Below are 14,710 nucleotides of genomic sequence, written 5' to 3'. Positions count from 1 at the left end.
TGACTTTGCCTTCAAAATAAAGTGATTGATGTGTTTCGCCTGTTTAATAAAAAAGGGAACACTATACGTAAGAACGTGATAACAAGAATAGCTTGTTTTTATAATTGAATTTGTTTTCTCATTTTTATCACATTTTTTTCCTTTCATCTCGTGCTTTGTATTATTCACGAATTTTCCTCAATATTTTTTTTTTTTCAGTCCAAATTCAGACCGGACGTTTATATTGCAACTTAGCTAACTCGACATTGGTGGAAGTGTGTGACTACACTGGCGATTGCGGAAATAACTGCTCAGCCACATTCAAATAAATAAAGGATTAATATTGACTTGCCACCTGTGTAAGCCTGTAATACTGTCCACAATGTCCAGGCAATCCAACCGAACAACAGACAGCAAGAAGATGGTAGGCGACTCCCGCAGGATTAACATCTGACGAATCTAGCTAGCTTAGCTAGCAAAATGCTAACCGTAGCCAAATAACGTTAGCTCATTTAACAGCGGGCAATGTTGTACCTCTATATACATATATGAAAAGCATTTGAAACAGCCGAATACGTATTTATATCGCCGTTGAAGGTTGCTAGCTTTGACAGATAGTGTAGTTCGTCGTAGCGCACATTATAAGCAGCTACCATTTGTAGCTTTGTATGACCCTCCTAGTACGTCCACTTTAAGATATCTTTACTACTACAATTCATAATATCCGATTAAGACATTATTGCCGAAATTAATTTTCTCTGGGCAAATAAAAATAAAAACCACTCAAACTACAGAGCTGAACTACACTGCAAGTCAAAATTTCCTGAGTACAACTTAACACTATTTAGGGACACTGTTAAAAAGCCACTGAAGGGCGCAGAGAGGAGTCAGTGGTTAGTTTTATTTTTATTTTTTTATTGGCACTGTCACATTGGATGGAATTACAGTTTTAAAGCTGCATTGAAGACACGAGCCTTTGGTATGGAAAAACTATTAAACTGTACATCTAGATTATTCATTATAAAGTGATTCTACACTTTTTATTATTTATTAAAGCCTTTATTTTTTATTAGTGCTATTAGATGTCATTTCAGCACCAGGAGCTGTCCATAGCTTGACCTCTTAATCCTCCTGGTGCAGAAAGTAGACCCTGTGTCTGCCTCTCTACACATTGAAGGAGTTGAGTGTTAGATAGCAAGTTAAGGTCTTTTTTTTTTATACCTGGCTTGTGCCAAAATTCAGGGTGTACTATAAACTTAAGGCAGGCAATGTAGGTGTTTACGCTACTTAAAAAAAAACTGTGGACCATGCAGTTATTTTAACCCCATATCATCTGGGGCTGCTGGCCACTGGTGATATGGGGTTAAAATAACTGTACGTGTTTTATATACTTTTACCTGGGTGCTTTCTGCTTTGCTCAGCATATCCCTGAGGGTGGCTTGGTGTTGTGCTATGAAAGAAGAAACCTAATATATTGGTCTTTAGGCTTCTCCCAGAGTCATTCATTCAATTTTAGGCCAAACAAATAACATGACAATCTTGTTGTTTATGCTTCTAGAACTCTGAGCTGTTCACACTGACATATGGGGCCCTGGTCACTCAGCTTTGTAAAGACTATGAGAATGACGAGGAAGTCAATAAACAACTGGACAAGATGTAAGTATCCCTACTCTCATTAGCTATCTTAACACCCAAATTCAGTTTACAAAAAGTGTAGCTGCTAAGCAAGTGTGCCCAATCTTGCTGATGTGAAACAAATGGGCTTCCTGAGTTTAAAATAGTGCTAAATTACTAATAGAGTCTTAATAAAAAATCACCTTTACCAGTGATTTAAGCCTTAATTTTTAACATTATAATTAGCAAAAAAAACAAGTAAATAATGCAATTCACTCTAATAACTAAGCTGCCAAGCTGGTAGAACGTGTTACCAGTAGAGTATGTAACAGCATCTCAAAATTCATATTGAGTTTTATTATGAGTCTGGCTGTTCTCCAACATGTTAGAGTTTTGCTTGTTTAACCAGGGTTTTTTTTTTTTTCTTTAACTCACAGCTTCCCACCACTCTGACACATTTCTACTGCCCTCTATTCATAATATACTTTCACACAAACTGGAGCAGAGAGATGACACAATGAGGTTTTATTTCTCAAACTTCAGTGTCAGAGCTTTCCCTGTACTCTAGTAATTTCTCGGAACGTATGGGGGCCTTTGAAGAAGAGAACACTGATACAGTATGTGTTTTTAGGAGAGAAAAAAAAATCTCTGGAACGCCATACTGGCCGCAATGCTCCCACAAAATAAGATTTAAAAAAAAAAGGATTGGTTTATAACTCAGAAATTCAAAACATCCTGTCATGCTGACAGGACTTTGGACTGGATGTACTTTGCTTTTCTGGTTGTGCGGCAACCTTAAGCTCTTTGAGATGAGGCTTGTCTTACCTGGCCTTAGAAGGCAGTGAGTCCGCACTGCCCACTCTGCTAGTTGCCAGCCAACTGGTTAGAGACAGACCATGTTAGGATCGGGATGCATCAGTTGGCTTCAGACACTGCAGTTAGGATAAGTTGACTTGACCTTCTAATCATAATTATCATAATTTTCCAAGTGTATGAACCAAAGATGACTCGGAGCATTTGTAACTGTTTTCTACCTCTTTACGGTGCAGTCTAGTTTAGCCTATGAAGACTATGAGGAGGCAGAATGACTTTTTACGTCTCTCTCTTACTTCTATCTCCATCTTTGTCACTTTCATAGGGGTTATAACATCGGGGTTCGTCTCATTGAGGACTTCCTGGCACGCTCCAGCATCGGCAGGTGTCAGGATTTCCGAGAAACAGCCGATGTCATTGCTAAGGTAATTGGATGGTTCCAGAGCGTGACTGTGGATTTCTCCCAAAATTGAGGGGAGGGAATGGGAGGGGGGGGGGGGGGGGTAGATTAGAGAGAGTGAACTTGATGAAACACCCTAAAAAAATGATGAGAAAGAAGGGAAGAATGGTGGGAGGAGGAGGAGGGAAAACTGATGATTGTGACCGACTAGATGAGAAAAGTTCAAGAAAGCAGTACTCTGCATTTTCCTAAATTTTCAGGCCAAGATTGCATTCCTCTTTGCTTGTGTGATAGTTACCTTAGAAGGTGAGGATTCACTTACACGTGGAATGAAAATGTAATCTCATCCCTTAGAAAGGTCCTGTATATTTAGTGATACCCCTTCTCTCCTTCCCTGTCCATGCGCATGTCCTCTTAGTTAATCTCTGGAACAACTATAGCACACTTTTAATGCGTCTCTCTTGAAATGAGTCAGTAGTCTTGTCATTTACTGAATCACCTGGCTGATCGTATTATTGTTGTGATATGTTGTACTGCAGTCCTCCTCTCTCTGTCTTCATCCCTGGCCTGGAGAGACAGAAGGACGCAGTCAGACAATGAAGGCTGCTCAAAAGCCTGATTGTGTCTTAAGCACTCCAGCTGTTTTCAAGGTGTTTCTGCTGCTTGCTAGGAGAGTCATACCGAGAAGTAACCCCACACTAGCTCAGGGAACTGGCTCATGGTCATGAAGTGAAGGGTTATGTCTGTCAATGGAGGACCACTATGGGGCAGTGGTTTGGAAGGCACAATTACAGCTTTGCCTGACAATATCACATGACCTTTAGCCAAACTCTGAAATCACCTCAGTCATTCCTCAGTTAAATACATACGGAAGACTTCTGTTATGTGGTCGAAAACAGATTTTCTATAGTTATGGATCCTTAATAGCTTCATTATTATTCTGTTTTCTGTGTTTTTAAAAGATATTTGTGTTAATGTCAGGCTGGACTACTGGGTGCGACCATTTTACATATATACGAGTAAAAATCTGCCCAGTTGTAATTGATCGGACCGGCGCAGCTGGAATTTTGCTAGCTCGATCAAAATTTGATTTGGCAGTGCATGAACGAGTTTCCCATCTTTCCTGTGACAAAGTGCTGTAGAAGAACAGGAGCAACAGACAGCATTTACCAGAAACCAGGTATGTACAGACAGTACTCCAAGTATTCCAGTAATACAAACTACAGACTTCCAGCAGCTGCTTCTTAAGTAAAACCTTACAGAAAAGAGGAACTGATGATGACTCTTACTGTAAAAAAAAAACTGCAGGAAGAGCTGAGTGATAGTCAGTGGATTTGATTAGTGGATCAGTTTGCCTGATTTGGCAGTGATCTGCAGGCTCAGCTGACGTTAGGAGAGAATCCCAAATAATTAAAACCTTTGAAAATTTAGCGTGACAGAGCAGAACATTGGGCCTATGTAGCCTGTCCCACCTGTGTCTCCCGAGCCCAAAAATAACACTGAACTCAGAGGACAGATAATAATCCTTCAGTTCAGTTTAGCATGTGTCTTGAGTAATCTACAAATGTAATATCATAGAAAAATCTGGCATCATTAATTTTGGCACTGCACCTGGTTTCTTTTGGTGCAAAGTAATTAGTTTTGGAGCAGTAGGAATCAGTAAAAAGCTGCTGAAAAAATTTCCCCAAATTTATCTTGCTTATCCTCGGGGGATGGGAAACTTCAGATAAAGTAATATACGATGAAACATTACTGTTTTCAATTGAGTAATCCTGCGCTGTGTTTTCTTTGTATCTTTCTACTCACCGTGTTGTGATGGTTGTTAGGTTGCATTTAAGATGTACTTGGGAACCACCCCCAGTGTGACCAACTGGAGCCCGGCAGGAGATGAATTCTCCCTCATCTTAGAAAATAACCCGTTGGTAGACTTTGTGGAGCTGCCGGATAACCACAGCACGCTGATCTACTCCAACCTGTTGTGTGGGGTCCTCAGAGGAGCCCTGGAAATGGTAAAGTCAACACTTCCAAGTATTTACACAGTCTTACTGTGTTTCTGGGGCTCTTTTACAAAATGTTACACATTTATTCTAAGGAGTTAAAAAAAGACCACCAGTCTACCTGTGGTACAAGTTATGATAAACACGGCCACAGCTACAGTTACAGCTACTAATAATACAAAGTTCAGGTACATTAATGTGTGCAATAACATATTGGATAAATAAAACAGAAAAAAAAGAGGATGGAAGGCTTTCATGTGAAAGTATGTGATAGTATTTTTTTGCATGGAATTGTAACTGATTCTGAATCTATTTTAGGTCCAGATGGCAGTGGATGTGAGATTTGCCCAGGACACTTTGAGAGGGGACAACGTTACAGAAATCCGCATGAAGTTCATCAAGAGGATTGAAGAAAATCTCCCAGCAGGAGATGAGTAATGGAAATGAAGGAGAACTTGTGCAAGGTACACCTTCACCTACAGACTGAAAGGATGAACAAACCGAGCTCAAAACATCAAGCTGAGTGGTACATCTCAATAGCCATGTTTCCTGTCCTTGCAATCTTTAATATTGCCTGTGAAATAAGAGACTTTGCATTACATCATAGTCTGGATCTCTCACATTAAAAGTTTGAAAGGAATCAAGGCTAATATTATAAAAACACTCAGTGTCTAGTGTCTTCATCCCCTGTTTTTTTCTATCTGTTTTTAAGAGGAGAATGCTAGGAGCTAGAAGAGACTATTGAGATTCATCCCAATGAAAATAAACACTGTACACTATTGAAACACAACACGAGATCATAACATGGCTCTGCTAACTTGAATATTTTATGGATGACAAAAATAAAAGTCTCGAGTGATCTTCGGTCCAGTTTGAGAGTTACTCCCTAATGACAGCTATCAATATAGAGGGGTAAAAGAATGCCTCGGACCATTTATCTGTCACCTTCCCACAGGCAAACTCAATTTTTCTTCATTTGACATTAAAATTTTTGTCCTCTTTCTTGAAACAGTGATGCATTTTTTTCATTTGGCCATGTTTAGGCTGTTGTCTTCTTTTTGGTGCAAGGCTGGAAAGCCCTACATAATGTCATGTTTTCATGTCTGTCTTGTTTTTTCTTTTTTTTTTTTTTTAATTAAATCGCATTATATATTGCTGCCAATTGTCTGGCATGATAATTTATGTAGATGCATATATCAAATAAATGCAACATATTTGATATGATTCTTTTCTCTTGTGTTTGTGAAAGTTTAGAGAGGTGACACTTCATAACATGCCTGTTTGGGGGACCTGGAACAGATTTAACTACTCACGCACACTTACACACACACACTATGTCCTCTGTACCACCTTGTTAGTTCTGCTTCAGTGTGCTTTGGGAGTGTTATTCCTTTGGAGTACTGCAACCACTCTGCAAAGGCAAACAATAACAGACCTAATTTCTCTCTTATGTTTGTTCAGGGTACATGGAGGTAATCTGTGTGTTTGTGGTCGCACGTGTGTGTGTGTGTGTGCGTGTGTGTGTGCGAGCAGAAAAGGAAAGGCTGCCTACCTAAGAGTCACCAGGGCTAGGTTCTGGTCATCACACCTGTGAATGGCTTTACATCACCCAGAGGTAACAAATAGAACTTCACATTTAGGACCACTGCAAACCTCGTCATTAACTACAAACACAGATGGCCATTCACACACACACACACACACACACACACACACACACACACACACACACACACACACACACACACACACACACACACACACACACACACACAAATCATCCCTGGTACCGATTTAGAAGCAAAAATCTGTTCTGGATACTATGAGAGCATTAGCCATGTTTTTCTTGTTCTTTTGTCTTTTTTGTTTTACTGTATAAGAGAACAATAACATTTGTACGACAACGTATGAGTCTGCTGAAAGCACTTAAGAGGATGAGATTGTCAGACAGGGATTTCCTTTTGGAGAAGTCTGTCAGTTATTAGCTGCTGGAAACATTCAGTTTCTAAACATCCTATTTTATAGCTGCTACTACATGAACCTATTTCAGGTTTTACAGTTTTAGCATCCAGGCACTGGAAGTTTTATTCTCCCAACAGCCACCAGAGGCTGCTGTGCACATTACGTTCCTTAGCTGTCAGCTGCATTGTTCCCTAGTATGTGGCTTTAGTTATGTACATTTAGCATTTTTTGGCCAAAGATGGATAATGTGGGAGAACTATATTCCCATATTTGTAGGAGTAGAGGCCAGAGCTGCCAGAAAACATAAATAAAAGGTTCATTTTCTGACTATTAATATGGAAAGAACAGACAATATGCAGTAGTTGAGAAGACTGGCTGATCCCAATTTGTGGACTCTGGCTTTGATTTGGCTCAAGATTAGACAAATGATGACAACATGCAGTCTTTGTACTTTATAATCCTGGGGAAGATGTATTAGGATGGGATTTCTTCGTATTATATACTGTCTTAAGCCTCTGCCCACTTTTGTCTGGGGTACCGCTCATTTAAAAGGATAAAGAGTGGAAAGTGGAAGCACCGCAAGGGCGGTCAGAATGCAATAAGCCCGGTGGGCCATTAGGCAAGCTCTCAACATATTATCTGCACATATCTATGCACCCTGTAGGCCTTTGATGTGGATGTTGGATGGAAAGAGGGCCATGAAATAGTTTTTGTGCAGAAGCTCAATGCAGATGACTTGGCAGAATTAGAGCCGTGTACCATGGGGGGGATAATTGGACAGCTGAGTTTGTGTATTTGTGAAAAACCTTGTATCACCCTGTCATATGTTCGCAAGAATTTAACTTGACAAACACACACACGCATATACGCACACATACTTTAAATGGCGGCAAAAGGGAGGATGAATTTATTGCCACCACTGTGCTGACGAATAGGTGTTAGTATACACTAGAAGGACTTTGTTCAAACACGCAACTAGGCCATTTTCTGTTTCCGAGCCCTTAAAGTCCTACCACTATGTCTCGTGAGAGTTTTCTGTTGATTGTTTCCACAGATTTATCCATTAAACAAAAAAATATGAAGATTACAAACTAACTAACGCTCTGTTATGACTTCACTCCTCCTAACCTGTCCATCTATGATTTCTATTCCCTTTGCAAGATTGCAGATGTTGTCGCGGAATGAAAACACAAGGAGACAAAAAGAAAGTGTTGTTGTTGAGGCACTTTAGACTCACCTTGAGCCAGGAGGAATTGCTTTGAAGGTGCTATTTATATCTATTGTTTTTTCCCCTCTCCTTTCTCTTTCCCATAGTTTTTAAAACCACACACGTGCACATGCCCTCTGGGAGATAAACATTTCCCATCACTCGTATCTCAGAAATATAGTGTGTTCAGTGTCCCCAATCCGCAAGCATGCTGCTTTTATTTTACAGTTCATGTTATTGTTATTAATATTATTTATTGCAGATTACTATAGTTTTTAGAAAACTTTATTAGGACGGACCTGGAAAACAAGTAGCAAATGTTACGGGCCCGAGACAATGTGCGCCGATCTGCTTTAAGCCAGCTAAACGTTTCCATGTGGCCTTTATGGGAAACAAATGGTGAAAGGCATGCTGTGACAGTAAAGCCCAGCGCACAGCCTGGTATTGACCTGCGCTTATTGAATACTGCATCCCTTTCTTCTACCTCCACTTCATCCATTTCTGTTTCTCTTAGTTTTCCCACTTTATTTTCTCAATATTTTTCATTGTTTAAGTCACGCCATCTTTTTCCATTTTCTTAGTAATGTTTTGCTGATGCGCTCAAGGTAGGCCAGCAGTCTCTAAATCAAAGAAAGGATGTGCGATAGTCAAGCTTTTGGGAATGTCCTCTGTCTGATGGGAAATGTGTTGACTCTCAGGTGAGGTAAGGGCTGACTGAAGACGCAGTCACCCAGGATTTCCAGAGGTTTCCGGAGTGTGTGTTTTGTGTCTGGTCAGTGGAAAGAGCGGAGATGACAGCATGATGGACAGCACTCCTTAAGACGAGAATGCAGTGAGTCAGCAAACAAGTGTATTTGTGGTTTAAAAAAAAAAAACCCCAGACAGCCTGAATAAAGTCCCAAGGCAGTGAAGTGGTGGGAAGAGGTGGTTGATTTAATGAGCATGTTGCTGGTGTGCACCTGAAAAGATGCTCGCATGAGCAGAAGACTTCTTTATTTTACAGCCCCTAAGCTTGCCTATTTAAACCTTGTGAAAGTGTGATTTTTGCGGTTCGTGGGGATGTTTCTCTGGGATTGATGTGCATAAACACCTCAGTAAATAAATGTGGATGTGGTTTTGAGAGGTAATTATGAGTATGATTCTGTATACAGTCACAGTATATACCCACTGAAATCTTCTACAACATCTGCAAGCCATTTGGATTATGAATCATCACCCACTTCCAGACAAACTGTTGAGCACTTCCTATAAATCTAATAACTTCTGCTTTGCTAGGCCGTTTAGCATGGACTGTATATCCGATAAAAAGTGAGAAGTTTTTAAGTCTCCCGAAGTAATGTTTGGGTCATCAGGAGTCTTGGCACGAAGGGTGAGATGAGAAACAAAACCGTTAAAACACACATCTCCAAGCTCAAAAATAAAAGCATGGATCAGATCCAGCTAACCCGTACAATAAAATCCTGGATCACCAGTGTCACAAGGGATTTGTGTTAACAAAGAAAACATCTTTTCAGCAGGAAGACATGTAAGATTGAAATCAGTTCAAAGCTGAGTCTCTTTTCTGTATTAGCAGTGACCTGGCTGGTTCCAGGAGGGTTTCGGTTGGAGCCCTGGACGACGCCGAGCCATTTAATGCCTTGTTTTAAGTTTTCCCTCCTTCCCTTTCTTCCAGGCTTTTTGGATGGGAGCTGCTAAGCTGCCTTCACTCTGCTTCCAATTTCCTCCTGCTCTTTGGTTCTTCCTCTTTTCTCCAGGATCTGATGAAGAGGAGTTTTAGACATCCCTGATGATACAGGTTTTACCCGTTCCAGATCCTCTTTATCTTTATGCCTCATTTTCCCACAATACACTCAACTTTTGTCTTGTTTTTCTCCCACCTCCCCTTTTTCCTGACCCCGTAGCCGCTCAAGTTGGAGTTTATGTAACAGCAGCAGAACTTTCCAGCTTGGAACGCCGTCACTTGAAGATGGAGTGAGGAGAATGAGTTGGAGAGAAAAAAAAAAGTGTTGTGTATAATTTTACACCGACTAGCCCTGAGGGCTAACGGCACCTAACCTTAGACTACATTATTGCAGGGCCTTTTCCTCCGAATGAACATATGTAAGCATATATTTAAATCAGTCTCACAGGCAGTAACAAATACGTTAATTCCAATTGAAAAACAGGAATGTGAAAATCCTGGTTTGCCCTGGACTAAAATCAAACCAGGCTTCCCTCCGAGAGCACAGGGCTGCCTAGAGGCTGCACACCAGCTGCACTGGACGGGATATCTCCGCTCTCCAGTGCCAAGCATGAACCGACTGTGTGTGTGTCACATTAAACTCTTGGAGTGACAAAACACACACCATACACCGATTAGAGAGACGTACTTCTGATGACGCATGTCTCCCAAGCAGGCAATCTGTTTAACTTTTATAGCATGATATCTGAGATAATATCCCAGTATAAATCTATACACCAGCTCTAAGGCTTTATGTCTTCAGCAAGTTATTTATTATCCTCCCACTACAAGCACCTCTCAAACCAAGCAGTGTGACTGTAAAGGGTCTGGATGTATTATTGGAAGTTAGACATTTCAGGTCTGTGAGTATGACTTTCCATATAAAACACCTCAAGCTGTCATACTGGAAAATGAGACTGGAATCTGAAGGGTAGTCTGGGATTTATGGTAAACCCCCAACTTCAGACACACGTGATGAGGCATTATTAGATTATTAGCTATATTTCCATTCACCTGTTGATTAAATTTTATGGAATATTTGAAATATTATAAGACCAGGTAGCCTATGCTGTAGGATTAATGTGGTTCAGTGCATTTGTGTTGCTTCTGCTGCCTCACTTGCAAGCAAGCTGGCTAACAGGTGAGTACAGATGTATTGCTGTGGTAAATGTTAATGTAAGGCAAATGTATTTTTAATAGACAGCAAGCGGCCTTATCCACTATTTCATCTGTGGTGGACAGTGATCACACAAATTACTTCTTAGATGGTTTGGTGTAATGACTAACAAACCCGTCACTATTTCTTCACCACATGCATTTTCTTTGCTAGTTGTCAGGTCATTTTCTTTCGACAAGGGTTTCTCCACTCACTAAAAAAGTGAGGGATATCCAAAATCCGGAGGATTCATCCTCTGGGGACAATGAATGTCAAAACCTTAGGGTTAATAGAAATAATGAACTTGTCCTATCATAATTAACTCATAATTTGCAAAAATAAACCTGTATCTCGGCTACTGAAGGCATACATTCTATCATCTCTAATCTTTAACCTTTTGTTATCAATGACATGGACAGACAGTTGTTCACATTGACACTTGAGGTATTATTTTCATTAGGTGTAGTCTTTCTACATCCCAATATTGCTGGAAACTGTGGTGATGAGTTTGCCCAACTGTAAAGTCTTCAAAGGCTTTCTGTTGTTGCCAGGTTCAAGACCTCTTGTTCACCTGCTGGGCACAGACACAAAGGCCTCGGGGTGATGAGAGATTTATGTAATTGGCCATATTTATTGGACAGACCCGGCACAGAGCATGCCTCTTCACTGATCCATGATGGAAATCAAAGATCAAGTGAGATATTAGGCCTTGTAGATTTTAAATTGCTGGTCAAAGACATAGTGCTCACACATCCAGTACAGCAGAAGTTATTTTCTCTGCCATTTTAATGCCTGAAAGTCAATAAAACGGCATGAAAGTCCTGTGCTTCTAGGTGTATGGCGTTACAAAATGTAGGGTTTTGGGAAACATGCAGCTATAATAAGATGTAACAACAGTATGATTTATGCTAACAATGTGGGTTTTTGAGCACCCCATTAGCATTTTTAATGCAGAAAGGATGTGTACTTCACATTGCATGTTTCTGAGAGAGAACTAGAGGGCCTTTATACCTGCATGTACTTACTGTCCTTCAAATACAACACATGCATCCATATATTTGGGATGCTCAATGTGAGCGTATTCTCAAACGGCAGTGTTCCTGACAAACATATAGCTGAATGTTCAACTTTTGCCTTTCTCATTTCCTTGCTCATGTCATTCAGTAATGTGAGCACTGCACCCAAAGGTTCTTCTTAATTTTAAAATGTGATGTTTGTGTCTGCGTGCGTACTTTCTGTACTGCAGAGAAGTTCTCCCTACACACGTGTACATGTGTGTGTCTGCTTCACCTATATGCCTCCCTGTGAGATTTTGTTACTCATTCAATGCGGAGGTGCTGAAAGTGCTCTCCGCGGGCCTCATAACGTACGAACCTTTTTCCAATTAGCCAGCCAGGTTGGCCCTAGTGGTGCTTAGATCTACTGTAAATCTGGCCCAGACAAAACACCCACTGGGTCCTGCTCCAAAGGGACAGGTAGAGAGAGAAAGAGGGAGGAAGCTGTCAAAAAGCTTCTCAGCATTTTGTCGGATGGTTTCCGGGCCTCTCAAGCTGCGGGTCAGTGTCTGGCCCTCCGTCTATCAACATCCACATCAGTTAGCCAGTTAAAGGACTGTCATATGGTTTGGTTTCATGCAGGAAAAAAATTAAAAAGCCACACAGATTTTGATGTCTGAGGCCAAGTTACCACCACACACAGCCACAAAAAGCCCCACACGCAAATATCAAATCTTTTCTCTCTGGACTAACTGGACCAGAAGCATACCTCATGTCAGCAGAAGTTTTCAGTGAGTAACAGATTGTTACCAAGTGAGATTCTCTTTGTGTTTGTTAATCTTTCCAGCCACTGTCATCTGAGCACACTGTGGTTTATGTTTCACTGTAACTATGAACCAATTTTGTTGTTATTATGTTGTGTGACCAAGTAATTATTTCCTATTTCCCCTCCTTTAATTCTATGAAAGTGTTTCTTTGATTCAGATATCCAACCATAATCAGTTAAACCAAAATTGTATTCCAAAGAAAAAAAGTTAAGTGAAACATAATCAATGAAAACAATATGTTTTCAGAAAACCAGATTTGGTTTCTTTTGCACACGTTACAGAGCGCACACCATGGCGACATTTTTAGTGGACATAAAAACCAGTGGAGCAGAGTGAATGAAACCTGGATGTCCTCAGAGATGTGCTTTGGAAGACAAAAGCATGACTCAAACTGTGAGGGAGCATCCAACATTCACGTTTTTTCTTTTACTTTTATCTCTCCTTTGTCCTTCTCTGTTTTATCTGCTTCTTGGCCTGTGTGAACGAGTGCAAATAGATGATGCTGTGAGAATTGAGGACATGCATTTGCCAAGATTAAAGTGATGACACTTTCTTTTAAGAAGTATGTTTATCTGGCACAAGTAACCAGTTCATGACCTTGTCAACACAGCAGTGTATCCAAATTTTTTCCTCAACACCTAATATTCTTACCACAAACAGAGCATTAAACACATCATTGTCCTCTTTAAAAGTGTGTCTATAAGAGGTTTTTATTATTTATTCCTCTTTAAATCAGTATTTATGTAAAGGTAACAAACAGTAGTATGAAACAATATTAATGCAAAAATTTAGATTATAAAAATACCACTTATGTAGTTTTTAGCCATGCTAATTGCATGGCTCTAGGGATGGCAATGTTCGCCAGTCAGTTGGTCCATCACTTTGATCCAGACTGAAATGTCTAAAATACTATTGGATGGATTGCCATGAAATTCTGTACAGACACTTATGGTCCCCAGAGGATAAATCCTACTGACTTTAATGATCCCCTTACTTTTCCTCAAGCACCACCGTGAGGTCGACGTCTGTGGTTTTGTATGAGATGTCAACTATTTGATGGATTTCCATGACAAATGTAATGTACTGTGTGTTGCTAAAACCCCGAACATAGGTGGTGCACATAGTTAAAAACACCACTGCGCCTAATTTCAACCTCACAGAGTCACTAGCTTGACTGCAGACGCTTGCTAAATTATATTAAGGGACTCTGTTTAAAGTAAAATGTGAACAGTGTTGTCTTGCGGACTAAACAGAACAACTTTTTTGTTTGTGTTTAAAGTGATCCACTGCTTTACAGAGTTTCTTACGTAGAACCTGTAAAAACTCTACCTGTTGTCCAAATAATTTGATTGGTGTGAATTTTGTGACTTATACGACACAAAAAATTTCCTATCTCTGCTGCAGGTACGAAACTCATCAACTATCTCAATGATGTTGCTATAATTTATAGCATGTGCTGGAATGAAAATTTGATTGAAACTCTAAATCTGCTCTAACACCTGAGGCTGGAGGCACCAACCATTCCAATGGCGACACCTCTACCATGAATGCTCGATCTACCAGGGTGGACCTTTTAATGGAAACTCAAAGAGTGGACTGTTCGAAGACACAAACCCCTATTCACACCCAGCTCTGGTGCAGCATGGTCTGGTTCAACTTTACAACATGAAGGGGGGTCTTAAAAACATGCCCTGTCACTACTCAACCTCACTGATTTGCACACACACACACACACACACACACACACACACACACACACACACACACCTGCGCCTGGCTCACCAATATTTGACACATGCCGGGAGGTAGGTGGGGCCACAGTGTAAGCAGGATAGTAATGACATCATGACATCATCAGGCCAGGTGATGGAGTGCTGTGTCATGCTTTGTTTGGTTTTCCAGCGGTAACCGTATTAGCAATAACACCAGCTTTGAGAAAACATATCAGTGGAGGATATAACTGAGATTGGCGCACAACTGTGAGGAGAGGAAAAAAACATAAAATAATAACCCAGAGGATGAATGTGTTCAGAAGAAATC

The 14,710-nt window shown here is 40.4% G+C and overlaps 1 protein-coding gene across 1 annotated transcript; it reads left to right on the top strand.

Moving 5' to 3' along the window:
* Positions 1-228: 228 nt before the first annotated feature.
* Positions 229-6,027, top strand: trappc3 (trafficking protein particle complex subunit 3). Its single transcript, XM_040122628.1, has 5 exons — positions 229-403; positions 1,538-1,635; positions 2,732-2,831; positions 4,633-4,815; positions 5,122-6,027. The coding sequence occupies exons 1-5, from the start codon at positions 362-364 to the stop codon at positions 5,239-5,241; spliced, it is 543 nt and encodes a 180-aa protein (XP_039978562.1). The 5' UTR covers positions 229-361; the 3' UTR covers positions 5,242-6,027.
* The last annotated feature ends 8,683 nt before the right edge of the window (positions 6,028-14,710 follow it).

Source organism: Xiphias gladius, chromosome 24, assembly GCF_016859285.1.
Source record: "Xiphias gladius isolate SHS-SW01 ecotype Sanya breed wild chromosome 24, ASM1685928v1, whole genome shotgun sequence".
NCBI lineage: Eukaryota > Metazoa > Chordata > Actinopteri > Istiophoriformes > Xiphiidae > Xiphias > Xiphias gladius.
The sequence above is the reverse complement of the archived record's forward strand: the minus strand, read 5'-3'. Positions and strand labels throughout refer to the sequence as shown.